This window comes from Coregonus lavaretus, assembly GCF_964263955.1.
Source record: "Coregonus lavaretus genome assembly, chromosome: 33".
Classification (NCBI taxonomy): domain Eukaryota; kingdom Metazoa; phylum Chordata; class Actinopteri; order Salmoniformes; family Salmonidae; genus Coregonus; species Coregonus lavaretus.
Genome location: NC_140020.1, coordinates 5,206,487 through 5,230,633, shown reverse-complemented (window position 1 = coordinate 5,230,633; position 24,147 = coordinate 5,206,487). Strand labels below are relative to the sequence as shown.

The following is a 24,147-nucleotide window of genomic DNA, read 5'->3' as shown; positions in this document are numbered from 1 at the left end:
TGGGAGCAGCTCAGAGGACTGCATCCCATATCTTCAGGCCTCTGAGAATATGAAGAAGTCAAGGAACAGATCATAACTTATTAGAGAGGAAACATACAATTCACAAAAAGTGATGTTCGCTGGTGAAGATTATCTCATAGAACAAAATGCATAAGATCTCCTAAGCCTGTGTTTGTTTATCACAGACCTTATTTTCAGGGTTTATCCAAAAACTCCATTAAACTCCCAATAGGCTTTGTCCAACGAACCATGGAGGAGTTAGAGCCTACAAAAAGACGCCATTACTATAGTATGAACTATCCAATGATTGTAACAAACACATCTCACAATGGTAATGTTTCCAGTGCTCCCTGGTGACTCTCCTCGGGATTTCATTCATCATATTAATATTTTCATAATGTCTACAATAATTATGTCCCAAGAAGTGTTGGATACATTATAGAAGTTAATACCAGAGGTCGATAAAGCAAAACTCAATACGATATCCAAAATGTTGTGATAAGTGATAAGCGCAGTTCAAAAAACTGTTTATTGAAGTTGTGGCATTGTAGTACATTGTTGTTGATGTCCCTTTATTAGGTAAACAATCAGCATGTCAAGAGGTAGAAATTAATATCAGTCAGACACACACTTTCACTCTGCATTAGTCCTCTGACCACAAAACAACATTACCTAAACCTATCATCATTCACACGAACACTGAAGAGTACTGAAATCAATAACCTACTGATAAACAGCCTTCCAATTGATAAACACATACAACTGTCTGTGTGTGTGGTGGAAGGGGGTAGCACCTATTGGGGGCTATTTCATTTAATGTTCCCCCTACTGATTACCTTTGCAGACTTGACCCCTAGGCTGATAAAACTATACAGTTCAAGTTAAGTCCAACCATGTATCACCCAAATCTCAACATTGAATTAACACTGTAACAAGGTTGACCTATTAGAGCCAAAGTACACAATACAGAGGAGAATGACTCATATGAGGAAGAGGCTGAGTCCTGGGGCTAGCCCATGGGGGGAGAGTCTGGAGCTAGAATGGTGAGGGGTGGAGAGTCTGGGGCTAGAATGGTGAGGGGTGGAGACGGGGGGTAAGTCCTGGGGCTAGCCCATGGGGGGGAGAGTCTGGGGCCAGAATGGTGAGGGGTGGGGACGGGGGGTAAGTCCTGGGGCTAGCCCATGGGGGGGAGAGTCTGGGGCCAAAGAGGTGAGGGGTGGAGACGGGGGGTAAGTCCTGGGGCTAGCCCATGGGGGGGAGAGTCTGGGGCCAGAATGGTGAGGGGTGGAGACGGGGGGTAAGTCCTGGGGCTAGCCCATGGGGGGGAGAGTCTGGGGCCAGAATGGTGAGGGGTGGAGACGGGGGGTAAGTCCTGGGGCTAGCCCATGGGGGGGGAGAGTCTGGTGCCAGAGAGGTGAGGGGTGGAGACGGGGGGGTAAGTCCTGGGGCTAGCCCATGGGGGGAGAGTCTGGTGCCAGAGAGGTGAGGGGTGGAGACGGGGGGGTAAGTCCTGGGGCTTGCTCATGTCTCCGCCCTAACAATGGGAGTCGTTGTCCCAAAGGGGGGAAGGCAGGCGACAAGCTTAGGTTAAAAATAAGCGCATAGGGATTATTTTGGACAGATGTTGGCGAGAGTGACACCTCTCGTTTTGCCTTTCTCCCAAGCCCCAGCCCATAGCACACAAAAAAAGATGAGATCACTTCTTCCTCTCAGACAAGCGGTTTCAACTCGCTATTTGCATTTGAGGTTTGGTCCAACAGAATCGGTCATATGGACACCGAAACACATGGAGACATTATCTTACTGTAACAGAGTTGTTGTTGTTGTTAACCTTTCGAACCATACCCTGTATATGTTTCAACTCCTCAAATTTCGAGCAGAGCAGACATGACAAAAATGGATGTACCAATGAACATTCATCTGGAAAATGTATGCTCAGTTCGTTGCGAGCGTTACGGTACCAAGTATCGCTAGCAGCATTTTAGTCAAATAAAGATTGTTATACTAGCTTTTTAGTCTGTGTTTTATAAATGTGCAATAAGCATAAAACAATTATATAAAGGTATTGGCAACTCGTTCTCATTCTGAGAAATAAGGTAGGTCACTTGATTTCAACATCTGAACAACGTGGACAGGCTAGCATGCTGTTCAAACAGTTGGAGATGGACAGGTTGTGTTCATAACAATTCAACTGTTTTGCCTTGTTAGCTGAATTCAGAGCTTGTGAAATTATACCCAGATCCAAGTTGGCTGAACTGGAAATATAAATATTAGCTGGCTACTCACTAGCACGTGGGCTTGTGCTTGAGATTGTTTATGAGACAGGTGTTAATCTTCTATAATGCCTGCTACATTATTAGTGAAAGTGCATTATGCATGGTTCTGGTAAAGTTGTAACAAAAAGGGCATTTTTATAGACAGACCTGAAAGCCAGATCATGGATTATTGCAAAAAAAAGCAGGTACAACTATTTTGATAAACTAATTAAATTATTAGTGGGTCTTATAGTTGTGGAAGGCATATATTCAGCCTAGGTATAATTTCACAAGCTCTGTATTCATTAGATTATTGCTGACTGTTTTAAATGCAGTGTATTTTACCTTTAATTGTACAACAAAGCTTATTTAGAGATTTTGTAATTTTTTATCGAGACATATATTGTGAATTGCCGATAAGTTCGAAAAAAATGGAGATAAGAATTTTAGGCCATATCGCCCAGCCCTAGAGGGGTTTTGGTGGGGGAGTCAGGTGAGGGGTGGAGACAGGGGGTACGTGCTGGGGCTGGACCATGGGGGGTAGAGGGGTTTGGTGGGGGAGTCAGGTGAGGGGTGGAGACAGGGGGTACGTGCTGGGGCTGGACCATGGGGGGTAGAGGGGTTTGGTGGGGGAGTCAGGTGAGGGGTGGAGACAGGGGGTACGTGCTGGGGCTGGACCATGGGGGGTAGAGGGGTTTGGTGGGGGAGTCAGGTGAGGGGTGGAGACAGGGGGTACGTGCTGGGGCTGGACCATGGGGGGTAGAGGGGTTTGGTGGGGGAGTCAGGTGAGGGGTGGAGACAGGGGGTACGTGCTGGGGCTGGACCATGGGGGGTAGAGGGGTTTGGTGGGGGAGTCAGGTGAGGGGTGGAGACAGGGGGTACGTGCTGGGGCTGGACCATGGGGGGTAGAGGGGTTTGGTGGGGGAGTCAGGTGAGGGGTGGAGACAGGGGGTACGTGCTGGGGCTGGACCATGGGGGGTAGAGGGGTTTGGTGGGGGAGTCAGGTGAGGGGTGGAGACAGGGGGTACGTGCTGGGGCTGGACCATGGGGGGTAGAGGGGTTTGGTGGGGGAGTCAGGTGAGGGGTGGAGACAGGGGGTACGTGCTGGGGCTGGACCATGGGGGGTAGAGGGGTTTGGTGGGGGAGTCAGGTGAGGGGTGGAGACAGGGGGTACGTGCTGGGGCTGGACCATGGGGGGTAGAGGGGTTTGGTGGGGGAGTCAGGTGAGGGGTGGAGACAGGGGGTACGTGCTGGGGCTGGACCATGGGGGGTAGAGGGGTTTGGTGGGGGAGTCAGGTGAGGGGTGGAGACAGGGGGTACGTGCTGGGGCTGGACCATGGGGGGTAGAGGGGTTTGGTGGGGGAGTCAGGTGAGGGGTGGAGACAGGGGGTACGTGCTGGGGCTGGACCATGGGGGGTAGAGGGGTTTGGTGGGGGAGTCAGGTGAGGGGTGGAGACAGGGGGTACGTGCTGGGGCTGGACCATGGGGGGTAGAGGGGTTTGGTGGGGGAGTCAGGTGAGGGGTGGAGACAGGGGGTACGTGCTGGGGCTGGACCATGGGGGGTAGAGGGGTTTGGTGGGGGAGTCAGGTGAGGGGTGGAGACAGGGGGTACGTGCTGGGGCTGGACCATGGGGGGTAGAGGGGTTTGGTGGGGGAGTCAGGTGAGGGGTGGAGACAGGGGGTACGTGCTGGGGCTGGACCATGGGGGGTAGAGGGGTTTGGTGGGGGAGTCAGGTGAGGGGTGGAGACAGGGGGTACGTGCTGGGGCTGGACCATGGGGGGTAGAGGGGTTTGGTGGGGGAGTCAGGTGAGGGGTGGAGACAGGGGGTACGTGCTGGGGCTGGACCATGGGGGGTAGAGGGGTTTGGTGGGGGAGTCAGGTGAGGGGTGGAGACAGGGGGTACGTGCTGGGGCTGGACCATGGGGGGTAGAGGGGTTTGGTGGGGGAGTCAGGTGAGGGGTGGAGACAGGGGGTACGTGCTGGGGCTGGACCATGGGGGGTAGAGGGGTTTGGTGGGGGAGTCAGGTGAGGGGTGGAGACAGGGGGTACGTGCTGGGGCTGGACCATGGGGGGTAGAGGGGTTTGGTGGGGGAGTCAGGTGAGGGGTGGAGACAGGGGGTACGTGCTGGGGCTGGACCATGGGGGGTAGAGGGGTTTGGTGGGGGAGTCAGGTGAGGGGTGGAGACAGGGGGTACGTGCTGGGGCTGGACCATGGGGGGTAGAGGGGTTTGGTGGGGGAGTCAGGTGAGGGGTGGAGACAGGGGGTAAATCCTGGGGCTGGTGGAGACAGGGTAACTCTATAGTCCAGCAGTCCAAAACAGGCCTACACAGGGAAGGGAGAACCAGGAAGAGAGAGAGAGGGGTGGTTTATACATATCTGAGAGTGAAAAAGAGAGAAGGGGAGCGTGAAGGAGAAACAGGCCAGACAAACAGGTAGGAAGAGATTGATTACTGCTCAGGAACAAATGAGTCAGTCCATAGCAGATGAGCACCAAGCGATGATGAGGAAGAGGGAAGGAGAAGAGCGGAAAAACAGATTAGTGATCAATACTAAAGAGAACGACCAGGAAACTTCCAAGACACCAATAGAGACACTTCCCATAGAAACAGACTTCCAGGGAACCACCCCCTCCCCTCCTCCTCATTTGACCCAGGAGAGGCTGAGGCAGCGGGCGATGAAGGCGTACGTGTCGGCCACCTCCTGGATGACCTTGCTGGTGGGCTTGCCGGCGCCGTGGCCTGACTTTGTGTCCACGTGGATGAACAGCGGATTGCTCTGGCCGGCCCAGCGGCCCACCACGTGCTGCAGCGTGGCAATGTACTTTAGGGAGTGCAGGGGGACCACGCGGTCATCGTGGTCACCCGTGAGGAGGAGGACAGCGGGGTACTGGATGCCCTCACCCTCGGGCACGCGGATGTTGTGGAGCGGGGAGTACCTGGAGGGAGAGGAGGAGATTTATACAGGGATGATCTTCATCAATGACAGATTTATACAGGGATGATCTTCATCATTGACAGATTTATACAGGGATGATCTTCATCAATGACAGATTTATACAGGGATGATTTTCATCATTGACAGATTTACCGTAATTTTCGGACTATAAGCCGCGCCTTTTTTCCCATTTTTCGACCCTGCGGCTTATATAACGGTGCGGCTAATCTATGGATTTTTACAGCTAACGGCCACTAGAAGACCACCTAAATCTATGGATTTTACAGGTTACAGTCCACCAACTTTAACTCTATGGGCTCTATGACCGGTCCGCGCCCCCCACCTTTAAGCGACGGGCTCCAGCAGGAAAAGCTGGAGGCCGGAAAAGAGTGAGACAGGTAGCGCGCAAAAGTAAAAGTGGAACCGAGAGTGGTACGAGAGACAGAACGAGAGACAGAACGAGAGCAAGACAGACAGACATTACGAGAGCAAGACAGTTTGTCTCTTTCCCGACAATCCCCTCTGTGCACAAACCCTTACATATGGTAATTAAACATTAAAACACCTGCGGCTTATAGTCCAGTGCGGCTTATATATGTACACATCATTCAATATCATTCAATTTAGCTGCTGCGGCTTATACTCCGGTGCGCCTTATAGTGCGGAAAATACGGTATACAGGGATGAGCTTCATCAATGATCTGTAAAACTATCGCGTGCAGAGTTCTTTTTGGGGGGACTGCCGGACTATATAATACACCAAACATGGGGCTAATAGATGTCAAATAGCTGCACTTGACTTGGCGTTTACACTTTTGGGATTACTCTATTGGTTCCATTGTACCAGGCAAACTATAACAAGCCAGCGCAAGCATTGGAAAGAACTTAACATGCATTTGACGCTGGCCTGGAATCCTGAAAGATGAACGTTAATATCACAAACAGGCCAACTGTAGCCTGGTTCCAGATCTGTTTGTGCTGTGTTGCGAACCCCTATGGTTACTGGCATGACAACCACCATAGAAGTTGGCTACAAAGCTAAACTGATCTGGAACCAGGCTAGGCTTAGGGAAGAGTAGCACTAGCACCCACTTGATGAGCCAGTCAAACTGCTCCTTGACCTCACAGCAGCCGAAGTCAGTGGTCCAGGCGTGGCCGATGGTGAACTTGTGGAACTTGAGCATGTCCATGACGCCCACCTGGGCCACGGCACAGCCAAACAGCTCTGGCCGCTGGTTCACACACGCCGCTGGGGGGGGGGCAGAGGGCGGGACAGATATACACACACACAGGTGAAAAGATGCGCACACACACACACACACAGGGAAAGGAGGATACCTAGTCAATTGTACAACTGAAATGTGTCTTCCACATTTAACCCCAACCCCTCTGAATCAGAGACACACAAAGGCAGAGAGAAAACAAACCCTCTATATGTACAGAGACATTCAGATCAACCTAACTGTTAGAAGTGCCAGGGTTGGTTTTAAGGTCAATGACTAAAAGCATCAACAAGCAAAAGTGATGTCACTGCACAACGTACCTACAAGCAGGCCCCCGTTGGAGCCTCCGTTGATGGTGAGTTTGGAGGGGGACGAGTAGCCCTCCTTGATGAGGTACTCTGCTGCACACTGGAAGTCTGTGAAGCAATTTTGCTTGTTGGCCAACATGCCCGCTGGAGAAACACACACAGAGGAAGATCAATTGGTGAGTGTGTGTGTAGAAGTGTACAAAACACACAGAGGGAATTGAGTTGAGAGGGGTTGTGTGTGTGTTTGTGTGTGTGAGTGTGTGTGTGTGTGTGTGTGTGTGTTTGTTACCTTTGTGCCAGGTCTCTCCGTACTCCCCCCCTCCTCTGATGTTGGACACAGCCAGGACTCCTCCCATGTGTCGGACAAAGATCAGCCGTGATACACTGGGAAACAACATTTAACTTCACCTTACTTCCTTTACTCGGTCGGAACATCACCTTACTTCCTTTACTCTGTCGGAACATCACCTTACTTCCTTTACTCTGTCGGAACATCACCTTACTTCCTTTACTCTGTCGGAACATCACCTTACTTCCTTTACTCGGTCTGAACATCACCTTACTTCCTTTACTCTGTCGGAACATCACCTTACTTCCTTTACTCTGTCGGAACATCACCTTCCTTCCTTTACTCTGTCGGAACATCACCTTACTTCCTTTACTCTGTCGGAACATCACCTTCCTTCCTTTACTCTGTCGGAACATCACCTTACTTCCTTTACTCTGTCGGAACATCACCTTACTTCCTTTACTCTGTCGGAACATCACCTTACTTCCTTTACTCGGTCTAAACATCACCTTACTTCCTTTACTCTGTCTAAACTTCACCTTACTTCCTTTACTCGGTCTAAACATCACCTTACTTCCTTTACTCTGTCTGAACATCACCTTACTTCCTTTACTCTGTCTAAACATCACCTTACTTCCTTTACTCTGTTGGAACATCACCTTACTTCCTTTACTCTGTCGGAACATCACCTTACTTCTTTTACTCTGTCGGAACATCACCTTACTTCCTTTACTCTGTCTAAACATCACCTTACTTCCTTTACTCGGTCTGAACATCACCTTACTTCCTTTACTCTGTCGGAACATCACCTTCCTTCCTTTACTCTGTCGGAACATCACCTTCCTTCCTTTACTCTGTCGGAACATCACCTTACTTCCTTTACTCTGTCTAAACATCACCTTACTTCCTTTACTCGGTCTGAACATCACCTTACTTCCTTTACTCTGTCGGAACATCACCTTACTTCCTTTACTCTGTCGGAACATCACCTTACTTCCTTTACTCTGTCTAAACATCACCTTACTTCCTTTACTCGGTCTGAACATCACCTTACTTCCTTTACTCTGTCGGAACATCACCTTACTTCCTTTACTCTGTCGGAACATCACCTTACTTCCTTTACTCTGTCTAAACATCACCTTACTTCCTTTACTCTGTCGGAACATCACCTTACTTCCTTTACTCTGTCGGAACATCACCTTACTTCCTTTACTCTGTCGGAACATCACCTTACTTCCTTTACTCTGTCGGAACATCACCTTACTTCCTTTACTCTGTCTAAACATCACCTTACTTCCTTTACTCTGTCGGAACATCACCTTACTTCCTTTACTCGGTCTAAACATCACCTTACTTCCTTTACTCTGTCGGAACATCACCTTATTTCCTTTACTCGGTCGGAACATCACCTTACTTCTTTTGCTCAGTCTAAACAAGTCCAGGTAGATACAAATCATCATGTAGAAGGGCCAAGACAAGATAGTCATTTAAAATGGTGCCTGCAAATGTTATCTTAAATAGCCCTAAATGTCAATTATATACAGTGGCCTCCGTAATTATTGGGACAGTGAAGCATTTTTATTTTTTCTTGCTCTGTACTCCAGCACTTTGGATTTGAAATGATACAATGACTATGAGGTTAAAGTGCAGACTGTCCGCTTTATTTTAGGGTATTTCCATCCATATCAGGTGAACTGTTTAGAAATTACAGCACTTTTTGTACATAGTTCCCCCCCATTTTAGGGGACCAAAAGTATTGGGACAAATTCACTTGTGTTTTAAAGTAGTCAAAAGTTAGCATTTGGTCCCATATTCCTAGCACGCAAAGATTCCATAAAGCTTGTGAGGTTGGCATGTCTTGTGGGTATGATATTTGAGAGAGAAAAATGGTGCAGTGGTCTAAGGCACTGCATCTCAGTGCTTGAGGCGTCACTACAGACCCCCTGGTTTGATTCCAGGCTGTATCACAACCGGACGTGATTGGGAGTCCCATAGGGCGGCGCACAATTGGCCCAGCGTCGTCCGGGTTTGGCCGGTGTAGGCCGTCATTGTAAATAATAATTTGTTCTTAACTGACTTGCCTAGTTAAATAAAGGTAAAATAAAAAGACAGAGAGAAAGACAGAGAGAGAGATAGAGTGAGCTCCAAAACATATTGGGACAGTGACACATGTTGTTATTGTTTTGGCTATATGATATTTGTGTGTCTAACTTTCTCACTCATTATTATTCACGATTCATTCAGGACTATCTGTAATCATGGTAGCATCCAAATTAATGTTGAAGTGTTTAGAAACATATTCTATTCTTATTTACAATAAAAGTGACACAATACATTTTTTACCATTCATTTCTATTGGGCACAAAATAATCTGAAACACAACCTAAACAAACAGCAAATGCATTCAACAAATTTGTAGTCACAAGTTTGATGTAATGATTGCGTGCTAGGAATATAGGATCAAAATACTAAACTTGACTACTTTAATACATAAGTGAATTTGTCGCAATACTTTTGGTCCCCTGAAATGGGGGGACTGGGTACAACAAATGCTGCAATTTTTAAACGGTTCACCCGATATGGATGAAAATACCCTCAAATTAAAGCTGACAGTCTGCACTTTAACCTCATAATCATTGTATAATTTCAAATGCAAAGTGCTGGAGTACAGAGCCAAAAGAAGAACAAATGATTCACTGTCCTAATAATTCCGGAGGCCACTGTGTGAGATAATATACAGTAGTAAAGGAGCACAATTTCATGAGGAAATCAAAAGAACATTATTACATGTAGCAACTGAATGATAGATCCAGTGTGACTTGGTGGCTGTACCTGTAGCTGGGGGTGTGACTTGGTGGCTGTACCTGTAGCTGGGGGTGTGACTTGGTGGCTGTACCTGTAGCTGGAGGTGTGACTTGGTGGCTGTACCTGTAGCTGGGGGTGTGACTTGGTGGCTGTACCTGTAGCTGGGGGTGTGACTTGGTGGCTGTACCTGTAGCTGGAGGTGTGACTTGGTGGCTGTACCTGTAGCTGGGGGTGTGACTTGGTGGCTGTACCTGTAGCTGGGGGTGTGACTTGGTGGCTGTACCTGTAGCTGGGGGTGTGACTTGGTGGCTGTACCTGTAGCTGGGGGTGTGACTTGCAGGCTGTACCTGTAGCTGGGGGTGTGACTTGGTGGCTGTACCTGTAGCTGGGGGTGTGACTTGGTGGCTGTACCTGTAGCTGGAGGTGTGACTTGGTGGCTGTACCTGTAGCTGGAGGTGTGACTTGGTGGCTGTACCTGTAGCTGGGGGTGTGACTTGGTGGCTGTACCTGTAGCTGGGGGTGTGACTTGGTGGCTGTACCTGTAGCTGGGGGTGTGACTTGCTGGTTGTACCTGTAGCTGGGGGTGTGACTTGGTGGCTGTACCTGTAGCTGGAGGTGTGACTTGCTGGCTGTACCTGTAGCTGGGGGTGTGACTTGCTGGCTGTACCTGTAGCTGGGGGTGTGACTTGGTGGCTGTACCTGTAGCTGGGGGTGTGACTTGGTGGCTGTACCTGTAGCTGGAGGTGTGACTTGGTGGCTGTACCTGTAGCTGGGGGTGTGACTTGGTGGCTGTACCTGTAGCTGGGGGTGTGACTTGGTGGCTGTACCTGTAGCCGGGGGTGTGACTTGGTGGCTGTACCTGTAGCCGGGGGTGTGACTTGGTGGCTGTACCTGTAGCCGGGGGTGTGACTTGGTGGCTGTACCTGTAGCCGGGGGTGTGACTTGGTGGCTGTACCTGTAGCTGGGGGTGTGACTTGGTGGCTGTACCTGTAGCTGGAGGTGTGACTTGGTGGCTGTACCTGTAGCTGGGGGTGTGACTTGGTGGCTGTACCTGTAGCTGGGGGTGTGACTTGGTGGTTGTACCTGTAGCCGGGGGTGTGACTTGGTGGCTGTACCTGTAGCTGGGGGTGTGACTTGGTGGCTGTACCTGTAGCTGGGGGTGTGACTTGGTGGCTGTACCTGTAGCCGGGGGTGTGACTTGGTGGCTGTACCCGTAGCTGGGGGTGTGACTTGGTGGTTGTACCTGTAGCCGGGGGTGTGACTTGGTGGCTGTACCTGTAGCTGGGGGTGTGACTTGGTGGTTGTACCTGTAGCCGGGGGTGTGACTTGGTGGCTGTACCTGTAGCTGGGGGTGTGACTTGGTGGTTGTACCTGTAGCTGGGGGTGTGACTTGGTGGTTGTACCTGTAGCTGGGGGTGTGACTTGGTGGTTGTACCTGTAGCCGGGGGTGTGACTTGCTGGCTGTACCTGTAGCCGGGGGTGTGACTTGGTGGCTGTACCTGTAGCTGGGGGTGTGACTTGGTGGCTGTACCTGTAGCTGGGGGTGATGGAGATGTTGAACCCTCCGTAGCCATAGAGGAAGGCAGGGTGAGAGCCGTCCAGCTTCAGGCCCTTCTTATGGACGATGAACATGGGGATCTCTGTACCGTCCTTACTGGGGTAGAATACCTGGACACACAGATACATAGACAGGGGTTTGTTGGTGTGAAAAAACACATACAAGGCATCAGTCAATTCTGTATAGACAATCATCTAAATTAAGAACACCTTTTAGGAGAGATGCTGACTAACAGAAGATACAACTATACATAAGAAAAAATTAATGTCTTGTACACTCCTTGTAAATATCCTACTGAATGGTCTAAAGCCCTGTTCACACTGCAGACCTTAATGCTCAAATCAGTTTTGTTTCTCAAATCCATTTTGGAATACTGTCTAAATAGCAAGTGACCAAATCAGATGTGTGTGTTCAGGTAGCAGTCATTTGCTGACTTGGCTACGCTAGTTGTCATAGTAATGGCAGGTGTGCGCGCAGTGGTGTAGGCTGATTGGTGGTGGTGCTCATGGTTCCTATCACTCAGAAGTTATGACAACAATGCCTGCAATGGACGTTTCCCAGTAGCTTTAAAATGTTCAAAATCATAGTGTAAAAACCCTTTAAAAGCCTCAAAAGGATAAAATGATCAAACTTTTAAAACAAGTTATTTTTGGCTAGCCACAGCAGTCAACTAGCTACAGTGAGGGAAAAAAGTATTTGATCCCCTGCTGATTTTGTACGTTTGCCCACTGACAAAGAAATTATCAGTCTATAATTTTAATGGTAGGTTTATTTGAACAGTGAGAGACAGAAAAACACATGTCAAAAATGTTATAAATTGATTTGCATTTTAATGAGGGAAATAAGTATTTGACCCCCTCTCAATCAGAAAGACTTCTGGCTCCCAGGTGTCTTTTATACAGGTAATGAGCTGAGATTAGGAGCACACTCTTAAAGGGAGTGCTCCTAATCTCAGCTTGTTACCTGTATAAAAGACACCTGTCCACAGAAGGAATCAATCAATCAGATTCCAAACTCTCCACCATGGCCAAGACCAAAGAGCTCTCCAAGGATGTCAGGAACAAGATTGTAGACCTATACAAGGCTGGAATGGACTACAAGACCATCGCCAAGCAGCTTGGTGAGAAGGTGACAACAGTTGGTGCGATTATTCGCAAATGGAAGAAACACAAAAGGACTGTCAATCTCCCTCGGCCTGGGGCTCCATGCAAGATCTCACCTCATGGAGTTGCAATGATCATGAGAACGGTGAAGAATCAGCCCAGAACTAAACGGGAGGATCTTGTCAATGATCTCAAGGCAGCTGGGACCATAGTCACCAAGAAAACAATTAGTAACACACTACGCCGTGAAGGACTGAAATCCTGCAGCGCCCGCAAGGTCCCCCTGCTCAAGAAAGCACATATACATGCCCGTCTCAAGTTTGCCAATGAACATCTGAATGATTCAGAGGAGAACTGGGTGAAAGTGTTGTGGTCAGATGAGACCAAAATGGAGCTCAACTCGCCGTGTTTGGAGGAGGAGGAATGCTGCCTATGACCCCAAGAACACCACCCCCACCATCAAACATGGAGGTGGAAACATTATGCTTTGGGGGTGTTTTTCTGCTAAGGGGACAGGACAACTTCACCGCATCAAAGGGACGATGGACGGGCCCATGCACCGTCAAATCTTGGGTGAGAACCTCCTTCCCTCAGCCAGGGCATTGAGAATGGGTCGTGGATGGGTATTCCAGCATGACAATGACCCAAAACACACGGCTAAGGCAACAAATGAGTGGCTCAAGAAGAAGCACAGTGGGACAAAATCCCTCCTGAGAAAAGTGCAAACCTGGTGGCCAACTACAAGAAACCTCTGATTGCCAACAAGGGTTTTGCCACCAAGTACCAAGTCATGTTTTGAGACAATACTTATTTCCCTCATTAAAATGCAAATCAATTTATAACATTTTTGACATGCGTTTTTCTTGATTTTTTTGTTGTTATTCTGTCTCTCACTGTTCAAATAAACCTGCCATTAAAATGATAGACTGTTCATTTCTTTGTCAGTGGGCAAACGTACAAAATCAGCAGGGGATCAAATACTTTTTTCCCTCACTGTAGCTAGGTAGCTGTTTAGCTTTCTAAAGTGTTCACTAATTTGCCAGTAAGAAAGAAGATATGCTGAATAACAGTCTAAAAACCACTTGAGGGCAAATCAATTCGATTTGACCGTTCAGACAAGTCGCATTACCAGGAATCAGATTTGTATCTGACTACAAAGGTGGTTTGAAATGTGGCTTGAAATATCTGATTCCATGTGCTTTTTGGCTGTTCAGAATGCAGGAAAAAATAACAGATTTTAAATCGGATATGCATATATATATTTTTTTTGAGTCACTTCAAACTGCCAATGTGAACACGGCTTAAATGTACTTGTAATATTGTAGGTATCTTACCTGAGTGGTTTGGTAGTCGGAGGGGTCAAAGCCTTTGACGGTGACCTCGCGGAACACGTGGGGCTGCAGGGGCTCCTTGGTCAGGTCACAGTGGTAGATGATGGCTGGACAAAGAGAGGGAGAGGAGGACAGGTAATTGACTTAACACTGTTTCACCGCAGTACGACAGAAGATCCATACAGACTCCTGGAAGAACCTGTATGAGACTGTCTGACAGCATGAGCTAAGAAGTGCGTGTCTTAGCTTACGTATGTGTGTGATATTTATTATTTTTTTTTGTTTGTTTTTTTGTTTTTTAGCAGACGCTCTTATCCAGAGCGACTTACAGGAGCAATTAGGGTTAAGTGCCTTGCTCAAGGGCACATCGACAGATTTTTCACCTAGTCGGCTCGGGGATTAGAACCAGCGACCTTTCGGTTACTGGCACAACGCTCTTACCCACTAAGCTACCTGCCGCCCCTATATATCTGGAGGTGGGAAAGAGGTGAAGCAGTAGAACATCCCTGAGAGTGTGTGTGTGCACTGGTGCATGCATGAGTGTACATGCCAGCCTTCGTGCATCCACGTCTCTCTCTAATTCCCTCTTGCGTCCGGTGAAGCCCACCACAGTGTGTGTGTGTCCGACTGTCTGTCTCTAATTCATTACGTGTGTGTGCTCTGATTCGACATGTCTGTCTGATACCTGGCGACAGAAAGGAGGTAAAGTAATAAAAGATCTCAGAGTCTCTCTTGCGTCCGGTAAAGCCCACCACAGAGCCCACGTCCAGAGGGAAGGTCCTGAGCTCCTCCCCCGAGCTCAGACGGTACATCTTCAGCACGTTCTTCACGTCGTGCAGGAAACACACAAAGAGGAGACTGGAGGAAGTACAGGTGGCAAACACTAGAGAGAGGGGGGAGGGGGGGGGAGAGAGCGCAAGACGGGGGTTAGTCAAACAATCGAAAAGTTTTAAAACCATGATCACCTAGACAAGAGTATTCGTAGACAGTATATGGCGGTTGTTCTTTTTTAAGGACCTGCTCCAAACCAACAGTAAAAAAAGTTACAGTGCCTTCAGAAAGTATTCATATCCCTTGACTTATTCCACATTTCGTTGCGTTACAGCCTGAATTCAAAAGGGATTCAATCCAAATCTCACCCTTATATACACACACACAATACCCCATAATGACAAGGTGAAAACATATTTTTAGAAATGTTAGAAAATGAAATCCAGAAATATCTCATTTACATAAGTATTCACACCCCTGAGTCAATACATTGTAGAAGCACCTTTGGAGGCAAGTACAGTTTTTTTTTTTTGTGTTTGTAATTTTACCCTCTTTTTCACCCCAATTTTGTGATATCCAATTGCGATCTTGTCTCATCGCTGCAACTCCCCAACGGGCTCGGGAGAGTCAAAGGTTGAGTCATGCTTCCTCCGAAACATGACCCAACAAGCCGCGCTTCTTAACACCCGCTCGCTTAACCCGGAAGCCAGCCGCACCAATGTGTCGGAGGAAACCCAACACTGTTCAACTGACGACCGAAGTCAGCTTGCAGGTGCCCGGCCAGCCACAAGGAGTCGCTAGAGCGCGATGAGCCAAGTAAAGCCTCCCCTAACCCGGACGACACTGGTCCCTATGGGACTCCCGGTCACAGCCGGTTGTGACACAGCATGGGATCGAACCCACTCGGGAGGCCCATGGCGATTACAGCTTTGAGTCATCTAGGGTGTCTGTATCAGCTTTGCACATCTGGATTTGGGGATTTTCTCCCCTTCTTCCTTGCAGATTTTTTCTAGCTCTGTTAAGTTAGATGGGGAGCAACGGTGAACAGCAATCTTGAAGTCTTTCCACAGATTTAATGGGATTCAAGTCTGGGCTTTGGTTGGGCCACTCAAGGACTTTCACATTCTTGTTCTGAAGCCATTCCAGCGTTGCTTTAGCTGTATGCTTGGGGTCATTGTCCCGTTGGAACGTAAATCTTCGCCCCAGTCTAAGGTCATTTGCACTCTGAAGCAGGTTCTCATCAAGGACCTGCCTGTATTAGGCTCCATTCCCCACCATGCTTCACGGTAGGGATGGTGTTAGACAGGTGATGAGCTGTGCCTGTTGCCCTCCAGACATCGCACTTGCATTCAGGCCAAATTGTTACATTTGTATCCCTTTAGACCACAGAATGTTTTGCCTTATGCTCTCATTCAGAGTCTTTCACGTGCCATTTTGCAAACTCCAGGAGTGCTGTCGTGTGCCTTTTTCTCAGGAGTGGCTTCCGTCTGGTCACTCTCCCATAAAGCCCAGATTGGTGAAGTGCTGTAGAGAGTGTTTTCCTTCTGGCGGGTTCTCCCATCTCAGCCAAGGAACTCTGTAGTTCCATTAGAGTGATCATTGGGTTCTTTGTCACCTCCCTGACCAAGGTCCTTCTTGCCTGGTTGCTCAGTTTGGTCGGACGGCCAGCTCTAGGCAGTCTGGGTAGTTCCATATTTTTTCAATTTCCCAATGATGGAGATCACCGTTCAACACTCTAGAAATTGTTTTATATCCTTCCCTCATCACAATTCTATCTCAGATATCAACAGACAGTTCCTTAGACTTCATGGGATAGTTTCTGCTCTGACATGCACTGTCAACTGTGGGACCTTATATAGACAGGTGTTTTTCTTTCTAAATCATGTCCAAACATTTGAATTGGCCACAGGTGGACTACAATCAAGTTGTAGTGACATTTGGAGGGTGATCAAAGGAAATTGGATGCACCTGAGATTAATTTGGAGTGCATAGCAAAGGGGTGTGAATATTTATGTCAATGAGATATTTATGCATTTCATTTTTGATAAATTAGCAAAGAAAAAAAATAACATGTTTTCACTTTGTCATTATGGGGTATTGTGTGTAGATGGGTAAGAAAATCAATTTGAATTCAGGCTGTAACAACAAAATGTGGAATAAGTCAAGGGGTATGAATACTTTCTGAAGGCACTGCATGTCTTCACTGTTTGCTGCTACTGCCAAAAAGTGATATTTTGGTGAAAACCTACCTATTTCAAATCAAAATCAAATTTTATTTGTCACATGCAGCGAATACAACAGGTGAAACCTTACCGTGAAATGCTTACTTACAAGCCCTTAACCAACAATGTAGTTTTAAGAAAATAGAGTTAAGAAAATATTTACTAAATAGACTAAAGTAAAAAATACAATAAAAAGTAACACAATAAAATAACAATAACGAGGCTATATACAGGGGGTACCGGTACCGAGTCAATGTGAGGGGGTACAGGTTAGTCAAGGTAGTTTGTACATAGGGGTAAAGTGACTATGCATAGATAATAAACTGCGAGTAGCAGCAATGTAAAAACAAAAGGGGGGGGGGGGGGGGGGGGGGTGTCAATGTAAATTGTCCGGGTGGCCATTTGATTAATTGTTCAGCGGTCTAATGGCTTGGGGGTAGAAGCTCTTAAGGAGCCTTTTGGACCTAGACTTGGCGCTCCGGTACCGCTTGCCGTGCAGTAGCAGAGAGAAAAGTCTATGACTTGGTTCACTGACAATTTTTTGGGCCTTCCTCTGACACCACCTAGTATTTAGGTCCTGGATGGCAGGAAGCTTGGCCCCAGTGATGTACTGGGCTGTACGCACTACCCTCTGTAGCGCCTTATGGTCGGATGCCAAGCAGTTGCCATACCAGGCGGTGTTGCAACCGGTCAGGTTGCTCTCGATGGCGCAGCTGTATAACTTTTTGAGGATCTGGGGACCCACGCCAAATATTTTCAGTGTCCTGTAGCAATACTAAAAGATCACTTATTCAGAGCAGCAAACAGTGGAACTGACTTTTTCCTCTTTAGTGGATCTTATTTTTGTCCCGCTATAAAGTTTGCAAGCTATGTTGGTAAACCCTTCTCCTTTCATTCTGTCTGTGACCTACCGATGACGTCCTTGTCGTGCTGGGGGATGAGCTCCTTCCAGTTGGCCTGGGCGGGCTGGGCGAAGTCGATGTTGATGAGGCGGTAGCGTGGGGCCTCCAGGTTGGTCTTGAAGGTGAACACCGTGCCCTCGTTGGTCACGTACTCGTACTCCGCGTCAAAGTTATCTATCAGCTTCACCCACGGCAACAGGCCTGGAGGGGAGAGAGATAATTTGGCATCTTCAACTAAGCTACAATCAACTAAACAAAAACTAGTAAGGCAACACATGGGGAGGGCCAACCAAGACATTCACAACACAAGACAGTCACCAGACATTCACAACACAAGACCTTCACCAGACATTCACAACACAATAATAATAATAATAATAATATGCCATTTAGCAGACGCTTTTATCCAAAGCGACTTACAGTCATGCGTGCATACATTTTTTTTGTGTATGGGTGGTCCCGGGGATCGAACCCACTACCTTGGCGTTACAAGCGCCGTGCTCTACCAGCTGAGCTACAGAGGACCACACAAGACCTTCACCAGACATTCACAATACAAGACATTCACAAACTATAGTGGGTGTTCTTGATAACACATCAAGTCAAAGCCTCTGGCCTACAACAAATATGATGGCCGGGCAGTGCATGGTGATTCTGAGTTAAGGAGACTAAAGAGAAAGAGTGATCTGATTAGGTTGTGGTGAGCACGGTACCTGTGATACCCTGAGGGGTGGTTTGAAGGTCACAGTACCAAAGCCGGTTGACCGGGTCACAGCCCTCCCTGATGGACAGCAGTACGTAGCGCCCGTCATCTGACACCTGGAGAGAGACCGCACACGGACACACACACCTGTCAGAATGCTAATACAACAACAGTGTGCGGCTACCGCTAATCAACCAGAAATCTACACTGTTAACTAGAGGCATTATGACACTATCAGGATTCTAAATACCAGAGAAATAACAAGACAAGCACTACAACTCAGATTCTGTGCTGTCCACTTCCCTCTATGGATATAAATGGAAAGGACTGGTGTAACACCGATGGTGGAAACTCACTCACGAGTACACACTTCAGGAGAACGATAGATATTAGGATGCAGAGTGTCTCCTCAAAAGGGTACTAGGACTAAAAGGTAAGAACCGTTTCTGTATTGTCTAAGAGATATGGGACAGTATAGTGAGTGACTAGCAGCGCACCTCCACCCCACTCATCCACTTGGGGTGGTCGGGGAACTCGGCACACAGGCAGTCCTGGGACTGGGGGGTCCCCAATACGTGGAAGTAGAGCTTCTGGTGCAGGTTGGTGGACGTCTCAGTGCCTAGAGGACGAGGAGAGAGACAGTACAGAGGTGTCCATCTAATATGTCTGCCCCCTTGTGGTGATGAGAGGAACCTGACAGATGTCAGGAAGGAAGGATGGGATGCAGACGATACATCAACACAACACAGGATGAGGTGGTGAGGACAGCGGCTGCTCAGTTAAAAAACATTATAGTGAAGCAGGATGTCCATAGAAAAGTTAGCCTGGAATCCACACTGAATATCACCATGTTTAACTACTGCATCAAACGATTTGGTTTTCTGATTGGTTGAAGGTGATCCAATTGCTGGTTAATTGATTTAGCATAAAACCCCTCATTACAGACAAATTAATACATTTAACTAAAACATCAAATGGAGCAAACTAGTTCCCCTCTAAATATCCAAACATCCCCTCACCGTCGCTCTTGCCCTCCTGCTTGGGGTAGGAGTTGTAGAAGAGGCCCTTGCCGTCATGGGTCCAGGACATGCAGCTGAACTTGACCCTCTCCAGCCGGTCCTTTAGGGCCACGGCCCCCTCCACCCGCAGGAAGCGCATCTCCACCCAGTCAGAGCCGCTGGCGCTGGCGCCGTATGCCAGGTACTCGCCGTCCTCTGAGAATGCATAGCCTGAGGGACACAAGTAGAGCAGAGAGTCGGAGGAACCATTCACATTATTTACATTGTGAATAGTGATGAATATATTCATTTATAATGCATTGTGAATATATTCATATTGCGTTGATATATACACACACATCATTGGCAGGGACTAGCAGCTACTGTACTGGCTTATATATTTTTACTTCCCTTTCACATGGTCCTTTCCAGCAACTGTGGTGGATGTGTAAACAGGCCAGTGCAGTGTAAAGGGTGATACAGTTTACTGTAGGTTGTAGGCTATTCAGTACAGTAGAACGTGATGTCAGAAACACACGTCCTGAAGGAAACAGTCATCTGTACGGTATTACAAACAAGGCAATATTCTACACAATAATGAGCATCGCTTGACCATCTTTCTGTCCCCCACCTCGTAAAGCGACAGTCCCGTCCTCAGAGAAAGTGTTTGGGTCCAGGAAGACCGTGGGCTCTGCCTCTAGACTCTCCTGAACATACATTACACTCTGGTTCTGGAGGCCCGTGTTGTAGAAATGGAAATACCTGGGGGGGGGGGATAAAGCGTCAGACCAAAGCCAAGGAACTAAACAACCCACGATTCCAAAAGACAACAGTCTCCATCTTTAGAGGAAGGCTGTATTTTGGCTCATTCTCAATTCATATTTCCTCAAGTCCTCTCTCATTGCTGCATTGGACAAGAAGGTCCATGAGGAGGAAGCTTGGACCTCCCCCTCCACTACAGTTGAGAACAAGGCAAAGAGATAGGATGTGAGGAATCACAGAAAGACAAATTAAGAAAAGGTAAAAACCTCTCTCTCTCTCTCACCCTCTCTCTCTCTCACCTGCTTCCCCTCTTGAAGGGGCAGCTGTATTTGGGGTAGTCGTAGAGCTCTGTCATGCGCTCCTTGAACAGGTCCCGCACCTCACAGCGCTCCAGGTAGGGCAGCGTCAGCTGGTTCTGAGCATTGACAAAAGCCTTTGGAAGAAACACAAGACATTAACATCACTGCAATGACCACTAATTAACAGAAGGTGGTGCTGGTTGCAACATCTACGGCAGCGGTTCCCAAACTAGGGGTCGCCTGATATGAAAATGGGGTTGTGGGAGAATTTCCAAAATCCTGGTAGAAAATGTATAATATTGTCTTTGTCTCTCAAAATCATTGTAATATGGCTAACCTTACAAATCTAAATGAAAATTATTCAAATATAAAATTCAACCAGAGAGCGCCCTTTGGTAGTAGGAAAAGGCCACACTTGACCGTTGCACTTGAATTATTCCCACTGTGAATGGCTCAGCCCATTAGGCTATGAAACCACACACTATTGCAGAGACTGATATTACCGCCTGCAACTGATATGGTGAAAACAACGTGTGGGGAGGCAGAGGCACAGAAACTCACATCAATACCTTTATCTGATAACACTGTGAAACTAAGAATTGATGCTATAGCTAGCAATCAAGAGGAAACTGACTGAACGACTCAAAAACTCCCCTCTCCAAATGGACGTTAGCTGTGAGGGCCGAGATGCCCATGCATTGACTTTAGTTCGCTACATATCGGGGGATGCTCTCTACAAGGACATATTGTTCAGTGTGCTGCATGGCTATATTGATGAAAAACAGATGCCATGGGATCGAATAGTGGGCTTTTGCACAGATGGGGCTCCATATATGGTGGGACAGAGGGCAGGCCTCTGCACTCTAGTTATGAAAGTGTCTCCCTCTGCCATATGGAAGCATTGTATGATACACCCACTGAGCTATAATGGATACACCGAAAGCAACTGGTGGCAAAAGAGCTGAGCGCAGAACTCGGAGTTATGCAGCAGGTAACTTCGATTGTAAACTACATCATGCACGCCTGTTCGCAAAACTACTGTATGTGAAGATATGGGATCAGAGCACGACAATGTTCTATTTCACACCGAGGCTTGGTGGTTGGAAAGATTTTTTGAATTGAGAGAGGAACTGTTGTCATTCACAATGGATGTAAAAAACAGACTGTTGACTTTCTGTGTAATGAAAATAAAACGTGTCTCCTTGCCTATGTAACAGATATATTTGGGGAACTGAACGCAAGCATGCATGGGAAATACAAAAAAATGATACAGATGAGTGACCGAATCAGCGAACTTCATTTGACTGTGATCCTGGCTCAGTTGCTATGCCGGTAAGTGAAACCTAACAGCTGATTGAGCTGTCATGTGGTCAAATGCTGCAGACAATGCATTCACGGGTCACTATGGAAGAGTTTTGGTTCCTGACTCAGAGGGAATACTGTGCTGTCGCCCGCCGAGCATTAAAACTCATGGTAAGCTGATTCAGTGCTCTCATCTGCATTAAAGACACATATAGATCCAGGTTGGATGTGACAGGAGAGATGAGGTGCGCACTGTCGACCAGGCCCCCTGACTTGGAGAAGCTCCGACGCAACATGCATCAAGCACAACCATCTCTTTAGTGGTGGTGAGATAAGAGAAATTATGTCAGACTAATTTGCAATTGACTCTCATAGCCCCACATTAAAAGTAAATGATGGTGAGTTGAGAAGACAATCAGAAATACTGTTAGAATGTTTTGCAATTGACTGCCATAGCCCAAATTTAAAAAAGTAAACATTGGCTGTTAATTACATAAATTTTTTCACATGTTTGGGTCATGTGAATTTTCAGGTATCAAAATGAGGTCGTGGGCCAAAAAAGTTTGGGAACAACTGATCTATGGTGTCAGTAGCTCAGGGACCATCACCTAGATTCAGGCGCAGACTGATTTTTCCTTGAGCAGATGGTCGGGGGCCAGAACATAATTACAAATAATTTGTAGACTGGAAGTTGCACAAACAGATATAATATTTGACTAAAACATAATCATTTCAAACCTTATTTACATTTGTATACGATCACATATATATTTTATGTGTGGGAATACTTTGGAACAGATTTCCTAAATTAAAATCACTTTCAGCTGATTTGCTGGTGTTTTTACCATCTTTTATGTCCCCCAAAAAATTATATTTTATATATATATATATATATATATATATAATTGTTTTGCTCAGAAGACTTGGGGGGGCCAAATAAAATCACTGCCAGTTCGGTAGCCCTGCAGTTGCCTATGTCAATGCAATGTTTGGACATTTTAGGTATATGCCGTGTTAGTGACTTGACTGTCCCATATCTGTTAGACAATAAAGTCATGGGTCTTTGTCCTCAATTGTCGGGAGGAGTTGACAGTGGCACACAATCCACAGTGTCCAACTAACTTTATACCTAGATAGTGGTGCTAATATTCAATTTCATGTGAATTTCTGTCCCCAAGTTGACACTGACTAAGAACTCCCTGATAAACGTGCTGGTAACGTTGCCACAACATTCCTTCAGCCAGTGGTGCTGAAATACACACAGTGTTTGGGGTGACATACCTGTGTCTTCTCGCTGTCTGGGTCCTCCAGCCAACTGTACGGGTCCGGAATCTTGTTGCCATGGTAGTCATCCACCTGTAAGAAATAACAAGCAGGTGAAATCCAGAATGTACGGCAGCAGTCAGCCAACAACTTTTATCATTCATCTGCTTCTGGCTGTTATGTGATAGCTAGCTAAGCTAAAATGACAGAGGTAACGTTAGCTTGCTAGCTAGTCAGCCTAAGCAAAAATATGGCTAGTAGTTAACTAGTTATCTAACATGAAACAAAGCCAACAAAAACCTAGCTAGCTGGCTCATTCATTTGAGGTAGCTAATTTACAAGCTAACAGATAGTTACCTTGCGAACTCGGTTGATATGTGCATTTGTTCAAATACTAGCTAAGTTATTTTAGTAGCCTCAAGCTATCCAACTAAATAGAGGGCTAGCTAACTAGCAAGTACCGGTACATGGCACGCTCACTGGGCTACAAAGAACGGGCAAGCTCCTCACCAGTCACTTGAAAGCGGCATGACTAGCTAGCTAGCTAACAAGCTGGTTAGCATGTTACTTACAACTGCCTCGTCACGGTAAGCATGTGGGTACTGGAAAGACATTTTAGAAGTGACTGTTCGGGGATTCTGTAATAAGAAAAGTTGTGTAAAATTATGAATTAATGGTTTTGATATGACTTTCTGGATCCGACCAAACATCAGCTTGAATGTTGAAGCTCTAGCCAGAATGGATTTGCTTATTTATGCTGCGTTCCAAACCAAGTGGGAAGGTGGTATTTACCACATATGACTGGGGAAAATCTAGTAGAACGGCCATCGAACTGGTAATTTCTCCATCATCACTGAGCGCTGACTTCCCCACATGTTGAACTTTGACGTCACCTACTAAGGAAATTACCTCGATATCAACATTTTCGGCAGTTAAATGCAACAACAAAACATTAATTATTAAAAGGCATCTATTAATATGGATTTTGAACACTATAAATGTTTTACAAGTATGATAGCTGTGCTTTTAGTTTATGGTTGACGCAGCTTGTTTTCCATTAGCCAATCAGCATTTCTCAACGAGTTCAAAGCACGTGACTGCATCCAACTCGTATTTA

The 24,147-nt window shown here is 46.9% G+C and overlaps 1 protein-coding gene across 1 annotated transcript; it reads right to left on the bottom strand.

Moving 5' to 3' along the window:
- Positions 1 to 549: 549 nt before the first annotated feature.
- On the bottom strand, positions 550 to 23,789 carry LOC311108681 (prolyl endopeptidase-like). The gene is made up of 15 exons (XM_084151391.1): positions 23,603 to 23,789; positions 23,049 to 23,123; positions 20,466 to 20,599; positions 20,036 to 20,166; positions 19,426 to 19,635; positions 18,904 to 19,025; positions 18,417 to 18,522; positions 17,713 to 17,904; positions 14,494 to 14,691; positions 13,812 to 13,915; positions 11,348 to 11,484; positions 7,012 to 7,106; positions 6,735 to 6,866; positions 6,284 to 6,440; positions 550 to 5,192 (listed from the first exon to the last, which is right to left on the bottom strand). The coding sequence occupies exons 1-15, from the start codon at positions 23,738 to 23,740 to the stop codon at positions 4,898 to 4,900; spliced, it is 2,226 nt and encodes a 741-aa protein (XP_084007517.1). The 5' UTR covers positions 23,741 to 23,789; the 3' UTR covers positions 550 to 4,897.
- Positions 23,790 to 24,147: the final 358 nt, after the last annotated feature.

Coding starts and splice junctions, on each gene's coding strand:
- LOC311108681 (XM_084151391.1), bottom strand. CDS start 23,740: ATGTTTGGTCGGATCCAGAAAGTCATATCAAAACCATTAATTCATAAT. Junction 13,916..14,493: donor TACCTCCTTTCTGTCGCCAG/GTATCAGACAGA, acceptor CTCTTTGTCCAG/CCATCATCTACCACTGTGAC. Junction 6,441..6,734: donor CAACGGGGGCCTGCTTGTAG/GTACGTTGTGCA, acceptor CCCCCCCCCCAG/CGGCGTGTGTGAACCAGCGG.